Genomic DNA, 12051 nt, shown 5'->3' on the forward strand with positions numbered 1-12051 from the left:
AAACAATTACACTGCACTAAACTGTAAGTGTAAATGTAAAGTGAAAATAACAAAACCAGTCAGTATGATGACTTCAGCGAAAATCATTCACGTCTTACTAAAACAGCGGCCACGCGAAAGGGAATGAGGAAACTGTTTCCTCTACTAAAAAATACAATGCGGGTCACGTGAAAAAAGGATCCAAAGACTCGTAGAAAGACCGAGTCGGAAATGAACGAATCGTTTGTTTCCTCCAGTACAGAGCCTATGCAGGTCACATGAAAAATGATCCAAAGGCTCGTAGAAAGACCGAGTCGGGAAATGAACGAATCGTTCGTTTCCTCTAGCTACCACTACAGAGCCTATGCAGGTCACGTGAAAAATTATCCAAAGACTCGTAGAAAGACCGAGTCGGGAAATGAACGAATCGTTCGTTTCCTCTAGCTACCACTACAGAGCCTATGCAGGTCACGTGAAAAATGATCCAAAGACTCGTACCCGAAGACCGAGTCGGGAAATGAACGAATCATTTCTGTTTACTTGGACGAGCCTATGCAACAGTCCCGATGCGCGGCCATGAGAAAATGAACGAATCACTCTTTGAGAGGACTCGTTACTCCTGAGTCCTTGTAAGGATTCGTTCAAAATGAACGAATCATTCACGAACGACACATCACTATTACATTTGTGGATCACGTTTTACATTTGTGGATCGCATTTTACATTTGTGGAACGTGTTTTACATTTGCGGAATGTGTTTCACATTTGCGGAACCAGTTTTACATTTGTGGATCACGTTTTACAGTTGTGGATCGCGTTTTACATTTGTGGATCGTCATACGCATTCGCAATACTTTTGGCCCCGTTTTGACTCTAGCGTCAAATCGGGGCCAAAAGTCACGTGCGTCAAATTGGTGACAAAAGTCACATGATCTAAGTTCAGCTTTTTAATGCCCTATTTGCGAAGCTTTATGGCACCAATTTTACGCAATCCCCTTGAAAATGTCTTGCAAATATGTAGTTAGAAAAAACAGTGGACAGTTAATCACATTTGTGGATCTCGATTTACATTTGTGGAAAGCAATTTACATTTGCGGAACATGTTTTACATTTGCAAAACACGTTTTACATTTGCGGAACACGTTTTACATTTGTGGAACACGTTTTACATTTGTGGATTGTCCTATACGCATTTGCAATACTTTTGGCCCCGTTTTGAGCCCATATTCCAGCACTTAGACCCAGATTATACTGTATGAAAACAGTGACCCAAGACTGTGGACCCCCTGAAGTAGCCTTGGCCACCCCATGTATAAAACTTTAGTTCCGCCACTGACCAAAAGTACGCTATGTGAGTTTAACCCGTTAAGGAGTAGCGTCACACATATGTGATCGTTCGAAAGCGGGCCCCACAGAGTACCGTCACACGTGTGATTCTGAACATTCCAACCGACTATTTTCCGATAGACAAAAACTATATGAAAAACGCTATAGTATGGCTTCAAAATTTACAATTAGGAGGCTAACAAGTAACACTAGCAGGTAGTAGCATTGCTACGAGTATTATGCTAGGTTGCTAGGTAACGGAAGCTAACTAAAACTAGCTAGCTTCCGTTTTGGAAAAATAACTCACTCTGGTGGAAGCGTCGGTAATATTTAGAACTCACTCCTTAAAAGGTTAAACAAGTTTGTCCAATAAACTGCACATTGTCGCCGTTTCATGTCACCAACGAGACCATAATGAAACAAACTATTCATTGAAAATCAAAGTGAACAGATTATTTGCATTTGTTTTTGAGAATATGCAACAGCAAAACAATTGAACATGTTGGCGCAGCTGATTGCGCCACGTTATTTACATTATAAATTGCAGATTATGCGAATTTAGCCTATCTGAATCTCTCGCTAACGGATTGCCCTCTTTCAGGCTCTCACAAGTGCTTATCCAATCACAGGACGGGTACATGTCAAGTTCAGCGAAAGGCCTTTAAGATGGCCTTGGTGTCGCAGACTCGAGATCTGATCTATCGCAATAGACCGTCTCCGTTCACTTACAGCGCACGGGAGCCTGCCCTGTTGATTCTGAAGGCCTCAGGCAGATTTCATAGAACCTGACAACACATGCTAGCTGAATTATGATTGGATAAAAACTCTACCATAATATACAACATTGTCAGCAGCTCAACCAAGTGGATTAAATATGACATGAAGAGAACAGACTACGGAGAATATTTTTTGTTATTTATGTCAGTGTATTTATTGAATGACATTAAGATGGGAGGAAATTATCAAGAAAAAATATATAACCGCAAATGTTTTAAATATTTTTTGTTTTTATTTTTTTTATGTTTAGGTCAGCAGAGAAGGCCTTGCAGGCCCTGACAGCCTGCCACTGTATCACAGTATACCTAATCAGACAGGCCAAAGCCCTTTGTCCACATAGGTATATGATCCGGGGATGTCAGCCAGAATCGAGGCCTGCCTCACAGACATCTCCGCCTGGATGACAAAGCACCACCTCCAGCTGAACCTCGCCAAAACAGAACTTCTCATCATCCTGGCCAAACCCTCCATCTCCCACGATCTCTCAATCACACTGGGATCTGCGACGGTGACCCCCTCATCCTCTGCCAGGAACCTCGGGGTTACCATGGATGACAAGCTCTCCCTCACGGCCCACATTGCTGCAGTCTCCCGGTCGTGTAGATTTACCTTCTACAACATCCGGAAGATCAGGGGATACCTGTCCGAGCATTCTACCCAGCTGCTAGTCCAAGCACTTGTCCTCTCCAAGTTGGACTACTGCAACTCGCTTCTCGCCGGTCTCCCAGCATGCGCAACCCACCCTCTCCAGAAGATTCAGAACGCAGCAGCCTGCCTGGTCTTCAACCTACCCAGACGCTCCCATGTTACCCCGCTCCTCATCTCCCTTCACTGGCTACCCATCATGGCCGTATCAGATTCAAGACCCTGGTACTGACCTTCCGAGCGGTGAACAGGACAGCACCTGCCTACATCCAGCCTTTCACCCTCAACCACCACCTTCGGTCTTCTTCTGACAACCGTCGGGTGGTCCCACCTCTCAAGAGCGCCCTCTCCCAACCCAAGCTCTTCTCCTGTCTGGCCCCCCAATGGTGGAATCATCTCCCCACCTCCATCAGAGACACTTACTTGCTTCCCACCTTCAAGAAAAGGCTAAAGACACACTTGTTCCAGGAGTACAACGGTACTTAAGAAAGATTTGTTGGATCCGATGTTACATTTAGCAGACGCTCTTATCCAGAGCGACTTACAGTAAGTACAGGGACATTCCCCCCGAGGCAAATAGGGTGAAGTGCCTTGCCCTCGTCATTTTGCACAGCCGGGAATCGAACCGGTAACCTTCAGATTACTAGCCCAACTCCCTAACAGCTCAGCCACCTGACTCCGATGTTAGTTTATTTCCTCCAGGAACACAATGACACTTATTGAGGGACTTGTTGCACTTGGTGGTTAGTTTTAACTGATTTGACTACTTGCTGTAAATTATATTATTGTTGCTTGCTTTCCTACAGGTACACTGTTGCACTTTTGAGGTTCATGTTGTTTAATTTGTAATTTATTTAACTACATGCTCATACATGATTCTTCCTATTGGCACTTATTTGCTTTTCACAATGTATGCTTCATGTTTTGGCTACCCGCAATGTTTTGGGGGCTATCTCGTTGTTTATGATCATTGACCTATGCACTTTTGTAAAGCTCTCTCTTGTAAGTCGCTTTGGATAAAAGCATCTGCTAAATGAATACTGGTAAATGTAATATGGGTTTATTCAAGGACACTTTTCCTCTTAGGATCATATTTCATTATTGTCATGATGGCCTATCACAGAGACAAGATAGCATGATACTGCTTCTGGCAATCAAAGTGAGAGTGCAAAAACCTGTATTGATTTGCTGCTGACCTTAGAGGTGAGTCAGCCAACAGAAAGATATCCATCAGTCTGGCTAGCTAAAGCAGCGCCAATAGAGGCCTTAACTGGCAAAACTAAAGGTCAAACCATTGGCCTCCTGCTTCAGGATCTGTTCTCCACTTCTCTTTTTCCATCTCTCACCATTTCAAAAACAGAAAAAACAAGCAGAAATGTGAAGTACAGTAGCCTTGTGTTTAGGGCTATTGAGTATCTGTTAGAAAAGTAATCTTCAGGAGGATAAGTGCTGCAATACAGGTTCCTGTCAAACCCATTTTCATCTTCGTAAAGATGAGGAATTTTCTAAAGGTGAACAATGATGACTATGCTACACTTAATGCAACTTGTATGAAAAACAAACCATAAAGTGTCTGATGGTTTTTGTCATTGGCTCTGATGTGCTTCATCTTTATATTTTAGGTCCACATTGTGTCTTATTACAAGTGTAGTGTACCACTTAAGTGTTATATTCTCTAAGTCTTACAAATTCCAGCACTTCTCAGAAGTGAGACGGGCTCTATCTCAAATAAAAGCTCTAGAAGGTGAAAGAATCCATACAGTAGGAAGCATAACATTTCAGCGGAAGCACCCTGAGGAACTTAATAATGACGGCTGAAATGGTTGTGCGACAGCCACCTTACATTGATGTCACTATAGAGAGACATTTTTTCTTGGATGCCTGTGCAGCACTTTTACTATTCAAATTGATAGAATGTACACATTACACTCCCAATGATGCGTGAAAGGGAAATATTCCTCACAATGGGAGCTGCAAAGAGGCTTTCTGGCCAATGACTACTGCCTCTAGAATGTGCCGTTACAATTTAGATAAAAGGCTGAAAGATATTGCAGTATACAAAAATAACCATGCAGATTTCTATAGTAAGTGAAGTCATTGAGGTGAGTCTATTTGGTATAATGTTAAAGCCTGGATCCAAATATGTTAAGTTAGTTACCTTTTATTTTGCTAGCCCACTCAGTGTTAGGCTAAATCATAGTTCCATAGCCAGGATACTAGTTTATAAGAGTAGCTGTCACATATTCAACGACATTTCATCTACTGAAACAGCAGAAATTAACCTAATAGAAAACAGAGCTGGAATACAGGAAAATTAAACAACCATGTTGCCTCTGCAAATAGACCACCACAAGCCACACCAAATGCCCCAAATAAGAAGCAAGGATTCCCACAAGCAGATCATTGGTCAATCAATGATCCATCCATTTAGGACACAGCAGTAGCCTGAAATGGTTTGTGTGGACTGAGAATCCACTTCATCTGCACAGGAACGATCTAGTGTTAAATACAACAGATAAACAAGAACAATTTTGAACATTTGACCTGCTTTCAGATACTTTATTACAGTTTTTCTCAATTGCTAGAACACAATTTATGAAACCTTGCTCCATTTTCTGAAAACATTAAACAAAAAAAATCATCTTCAAGCACTATTTACAAAACCTCTGACTCCTCTTGCAAAATGAAACTTTCGCCTCAAAACTGTTTTACCTGTTTATTTATCCATCATTGTCTTTTGATGAACGAAAACATGTTCTATCATAGTAGCTCAAAATTAATCAGAAGTTACTACTCTGCTTTGCTCTTTGCAATTTTGGGGTTCTTTCTCCTCCTTGTACCCCTATACAGTACTGTACCCTACATCTCACAACTCACTCTTGTTCTTTGTTGATATGAACCTGCAACCAGTCAAAATCTATTGAGCAGTCAGTACTGTTACTGTAACAAATGGAAAGCACAATGTTCAGGGCCATACAATTTGTTCATTGTACAGTATACAGCCTACAATGCACTGTACTGCAATGCAAATAGTGCTTGAAGATGAGGTTTTGTGTTTACAGTTTTGAGAAAATGGGTGACTGTTTCAAGAAATGTGTTTTAGCAATTGTGAAAAACTGTAAAAGGGACAAAAATCTAAGAAGTAAACATGTGATCAATGTGCTTCTTCTTGTCTTTGGGCTGGGTTAGGCCAGAGCACTTTGTCGACATCACAAGCAATATCTTCCCACCTTCAACAACCTGTTTGCTCTCTGAACTGGCTTATATTGGTTGTGTCACATCATTTGAAACAAGTGAAATCAATTTTGAGTGGTTGTGTTTAATCAATGACATGTTTCTCTATTTGTATTTGATTGTTGCCACTTGTGTTTACCAGTATGGATGACATGTGCATTAGAGTGCAGAATGTGCTTTGAGAATGAGAATGTGTTTAGAGTTTTGCTGAAAAGTCTAAGTGAGATCTGCAAATTGTGTTTTACCATGTGAAATGGTTTAAGGTATTGACAACAGACTGCACAATTACCTAAATGAGTTCAGGCAACTGAGAACTGTGTTCAGCCAATGGGTTTTAGTGTTTTAGCTATTGAAAAAAACTGTAAAGGTGTCCCATAGGTGTTCCACTTGTTGATGGTTCATCGGTGCTTCTTCAAAGAAAAATATTGAACTCTCCATTAGCTTAAACTCCTTCCCTTAACCTTAACCAGTTGTTCATCATATCTCTCTAAAAATGCCAGGAATTTATTTGTGTGTGTGTGTACAAATTAGAATGGGTTTCACACGATCAGCTCAAGAACCGAGCACTGTACAAAATTCATATTCTGCATGAAAATAATGAAAGAAAATATATAATTTGCCCCCAGTTTGGCTTGCTCTCTTGGCGTCCCAGCCCCTTCATTCTGATTTGTCCTCTGGTCTGCAGCAAGTTTCTTACGAATATCTGGAAAACCAGGCACTCTGCGAAGTTAATATTTTGCAGGTGTCGTTATTATAATCAGTGCAGTACCATGACTGAACTAATGCGATTAACAAAGGAATTCGCAATGAATGAAACTAAGTGTAGTAAGGAAAATAGGGGAAATTCTGTTTTGTTATTTAGAAGCTAATTTTCTTTTACAACCGATATTCAGCTGCTTTTAAAGGGGCTGACTAGCTAACAGAACGACAATATAAAGTGGATATACTTTAAGTAGATCAGTGAATTTTGTTACATAAATTAATGTCAAAACTGCCTGCACATTGCAAATGTACAAAAAAGTCTACAATTATGACAACTGGCTCAACTATTGTGCATGAAATTGCACCTGTTATGAACTAAATGTTTAGATATTTGTGGTGGTAAGACAATTTAACAGAGAACCAAAATAATACATTTTGATCAACGTAGAATGATCAATGATCACGGACACTGCACTATCTATCTATAATTCCATAAATCTGTGGGTCACCGACATCATCACGGGCACTATGACCTATCTAAAATTCCAGGATTGTGTGTGTGTGTGCCACCAATTTTATCACAGGCACTATGCACTATCTATAGTTCAAGGAATCTGTATGTGTGTTTCACTGTCATCTTAATCACCGACTGCATCAGGGGCACTGTGCACTAGTCCAACTATATGACAACTAATTAAATATTCTGTTATCTGTATATAACATAAGTATTTAATTTGTGTTGTGCTTGTGTGTATTTGTGTGTTTTAATACAATAGTCAAGCTCTCATAATGTATTGTTACTACAATACATCCCTTTGTGTCTGCTGTCAGCATTACCATGGCTTTCCCCAGAATAGCCTTGTGGTGTTGTTTGCAATTTCCCCTCTCAGGTTATCTTTCCAATCCCATTATCATGCTGAATCATTGGCTAGCAATTGAGAAATCTCAGAATACTGAAAAGTCATCATGAACTAAGAATACTGGCAGCCCAGAGTCATTTACAGTGGACTATACAGATCAGATCATATCTCCAAACAAGAATGTTGCTGACACAGCAACTTAATCTGCCCAGGAAACCTCACATGAAGAGTAGCAGTGGCCTACCCAAACACCCAACCAGCACAACACAGCAACAACAAAAAAAGGTGTGACATCATACAACACAACACCATGTCACAACAAACAACAACCTGGCTTGTTCAGACTCTCTCTAGGTTGGGAGAAGGGAGCTGTGTTTGTGAGAGTGCTCTGCTAGGGAGGCACAACTGAGATCGAGCACCTGAGGGGAAGGATAATGCCCTCCATTCCCTTGCAGATAGAGTATAATTACACAGACAAATTGTAATCCTGATTAGCCCCAACAGCACTGGTTTACATAATCACATTCACCCGCAGTCTTCCTCATCACGCTTAGTATCCCCCCTAGATTACGGTCTCATCCACCGGACCTGATTACCTCCAATTACCTCTTGGTGATCACTCTCCAACTTTTGCTCTGTGTCAAGACTCGGTGGCTCAAGTCCAGACCCCTCTAAGCCCTACCATTTGACAGCTGAAATTGTACTTTGATAAAGTACTGCGAAGGAAAGTTGTTTTGATCACAGTTACATTTTTTGCTTCAAAGTGTCTTCCAGGTGTAAAGTGTATCTTTCCAAAGGAAAATGTGTGTTGGTACACGCACAAATATGGCCGTAGTGCAACATTGTGAACAACATGGTGAATTAGACAGCAAACGGAACCTATTTGGCACATATTGGATACAACTGTGCAAGTCCGTTCAGATCTCCTTGGGTGTCTTGGGTACACAGTAGGACTTAGGTTGGGAAATGAGACGGGGACAATATGTGATGTGAAAATGATGGCCTGAACCTTGCTATTGTTTCATCGCTATCCATGGGAGATCTGGCCTGATCACAAGTATGTGAAATCTACCCAAGTGAGGTGGCAGTGTACTGGCAGAGTCAGTGGAAGGCTGTTTCATGTTGCCTTTGCTCTCTTTCCCAAAGAGGGCCAAACCCCCCACCCCCTTGAGCCTAATAAGGAGTTGAATTGACGGGATTGGCTGTGCCCCCAAGGTCTGACATTGACACAATGTGGGTGGTGATGAAACAGCATTGTGCCCCTGCAGCACCACATTCACCGAGTGCAACACATTTCATCCATCCCTACTTAGATAAACATGAAAATAAATGCATATGGGCTATGCACAGGCTAAAGACACAAAAACTCAAGCACACAGAAACACAGACACCCTCATGAATCAGGACATAGTGAAGTGTGTCTATGATGAATCTTGTACTTTGGCCTGGGTAAAGGGATGTTCTATTACTAATATTATGCTTAATATTGTACATAGTGTCATGAAATTATGTCAAGTGAAGCCTTCAATAAAGGTCTGCTGTTTTCAGTAAGCATGCATATTACAGTTTTTTTCAAATGCTTACACCCAAATTCCTTACTTTTCACACAATTTCTGAAACCTGACACTCAAACATCAGAACCACACCTCAAATCTACAAAACCATACGCACATTTTTGGCCTTTGACTCAGTTTTCAATTTCATAAAACACTTTTTGCAAAACACAACAAACAATTCTCCACGTAACACACAAAATTCTAACAGGAAGCATCTGATTTCCTTTTTCAAACACAACCAATCAAAATGACACACTAATTCATCAGTGCCTTACACTAACTCCTCACATGTGCAAACACTCATTGATTTACTCAACACCAACCAATCATGGCTTTAGAATAGGCCTATAAATAGCCTAATTTGAGTCGATTGGTGTGGTGGGTATAATTTGAACCTTTACTGTAGAAATGATAGCAGGTATGTAAGAATCTACTGTAATGTACACATGTTCTAATGTACACATAATAGCTGTTTCAGCACAACACGCCGTATACTATACACAAACATATATTTTAGAACCCATGCATCCATTGACTGTAGTGCACTGCATGATTGGTCACAGTCTGGTGGATTGCTGTATCATACCGTGCAACAGTACAGTGACTGTAAGAACACACAGACACACCATTCCGTAATGACCTTTTTAAAAATTAGGTTTGGTTTCTGTCCTCCTACACTCTTTCTTTTGTACTGGGTAATACTGTATTCACAACCACAAATGATTATAGTAAAAAAATAATTTTGGTTTCAATCTTGTTTTCGGGTTTACCATGAATTTTTCATCATCTCTGCCATTTACTTTCAATCTTGTACAGAAATGTACAAAGGAGCTCATGAAAGAAGAGCTTTAGGTTTTGAATAACTGTGTGTAAATGATATATACAAAAATGTAATAGAATGGAAAAAGTGTTTGCAACATGAGACAAATGTGTGATTTTGAGACGTGTTTGTGATATTTTGAATGCATTGCTTAATTTTGCAAGAGAAGCGAGACATTTTGCATTTTGTGTGTGCAGTTGTTGGATTTGTGTGTTAAGTTTTGAAAAAAAAGGACAAGTCAAAAAAAATGTGTGTAAGCATTTGAAAAAAACTGTAAAGTAAATACTGCACAGTGGCTAGTGTTTGTGCAACAATTAGTTCAAGGCATTTTCCTAAACTGAATGATGCGGTTAGATTGAAAGGGTGTCTCAGATTTATAAAAATTTCCATATATTATGCATTGAGAGCCATTGTATTTCCAAGCACTCAATAACTGCTGGGGGGAAATGTTATATGACCTAACTAACAGGTTATAATGTTATTTAGACAAATTGATAGCCCAATAGTACATCAAGCAAGCCACTGGAATACTAACTACCAAACCTATTAAAATCACACACTTGCATGCGCTGGCCAGACCTATAAACACGACGGAACAAATTTGTTTTAAAATGGTAATTTATGAAACTCTTAAAGACGATTCAGCTGCATTTTGGGGGGAAATTCCAAATTCTCAAAATATTTTTTTTTCTTCAGTAAATGGACATAGGCTATAAGATATAAGCATATAATTAGGCTACTGTAGCATTCGTGATTTACCAAAAGGAAGAAAAAAACTGCAGTACCCTCTCGCCAGTAACTGTTTACGGGTTACTAAGCAAAGCAGCTCACGTAGGTTTTTTGGATGAGTGTACTGCAAGAATATCTATTGAGCCTCTGCTCAATGCCTGCATTGAACGCCAAGGCTAAGAAATACGTCCCCGAAGCTACAACCCTTGCATTTTGCGCACGTCTATAAATGCAAGCAGCAATCGATTTCGTAGGACCAGCATCAAATAAAGAAATACTGCAATGACGTACCTCTTACACAAGTGAACATCATCGAAAATATGAGGTTCCAAAATAAAATTCCATTTATAATCCTCATTGTTTTAGCTTGATCTAAGTCTGTCCTGCCACATCTAACGCATCTTCTGTTAACAATTTCCTTTAGATCAATAAATCCAGCGTAGTATCCGCCACTATAGGTTCCTTTCATATTTACAACTAAACATTCATTTATGTGGTAAGTCTTCCTTGTCCCGAGACAGCGAGCTGCGGTGCTGGTGTGAGAACGCTGCTAGAAAGTGAGCAGTGATTTTAGGATATCACAGCAACCTTAATGAGGACTCAACCATCTCTCCAAGAGGGGCATCAAGTAGCCTACTATTCCAGGCGTGTTCTTGTCTTTGCTATATCTCAGTCCATCTCACCCTATCCTTGCCTTGCCGTTGGAGAAGTGCATTTGAATAGTCTTGTTGATTGATCAGTAAACTAAAGTAACATCATTCAATGCATGTGCCAGCGACAAATCATGAAGTGGATAAGCTGACAACTGTCAGCATGCAACACAAGATAAGGCTATGACTGTAAATAAAAAAAGGGAACACATGGTAAGCTAATGGTAATTATATGGTTTAAGGACATCGGGGATAGGCCTATAGGCTACTGACTTGACTGGCAAAACAAAAACAAAAATCGCCGGCTAGGCAACACCACTCTAATTTGGGGGATTTAGCGAGTGGGATATTGACATTGATGGAATCCACGTTCACAATTGAAAGATGAGATGATTGCAACCAATGCTCAACTCGTAGGTCTCTTCTGCCATCTGCAGTATGGGTGGGCGAATCTATCCTGAAGCATCGATACTTTTGATACGGATGTTATCAAAAGGATCGATCCTCACATAAAAAAAAATTATACTAAGATGTTTAAGTGATTTTATTCATGTAGCATGAAATGTAGCCAAATGTTTCTAATGTTTAAAATATGATTTGAAGCTAATAATATGCCGTTCCCTCCAATCTCGTGCACGTTGCTCCTCCTCCCCTGCTCAAGTTTGATGTTGTCCTGCCATCATGCGCAATCAAGCAAAAACCAATTAGCAGTGTTGACACTTTTGGCTGTAGGCTACCCGAGTGTCATGACGGCAGAAAGAAAGTTGAGCAAT

At 40.3% G+C, this 12051-nt stretch overlaps 1 protein-coding gene across 5 annotated transcripts in view; it reads right to left on the reverse strand.

Annotated features, from left to right (window-relative positions):
- The window catches only part of LOC134022944 (CUB and sushi domain-containing protein 3-like), a 403505-nt gene extending 392350 nt beyond the window's left edge, over positions 1 to 11155 (reverse strand). For all 5 annotated transcript variants that reach the window (XR_009930720.1, XM_062464691.1, XM_062464690.1 and 2 more), the window contains exon 1: positions 10920 to 11155. Coding sequence is in view for 4 of the 5 variants with exons in the window: in XM_062464691.1 (XP_062320675.1) it covers positions 10920 to 11097 (178 nt within the window). In the remaining variant the exon portion in view is untranslated. The remainder of the gene's footprint in view (positions 1 to 10919) is intronic.
- Positions 11156 to 12051: the final 896 nt, after the last annotated feature.

This window comes from Osmerus eperlanus, chromosome 7 (genome assembly GCF_963692335.1).
Source record: "Osmerus eperlanus chromosome 7, fOsmEpe2.1, whole genome shotgun sequence".
In the NCBI taxonomy this organism is placed as follows: domain Eukaryota; kingdom Metazoa; phylum Chordata; class Actinopteri; order Osmeriformes; family Osmeridae; genus Osmerus; species Osmerus eperlanus.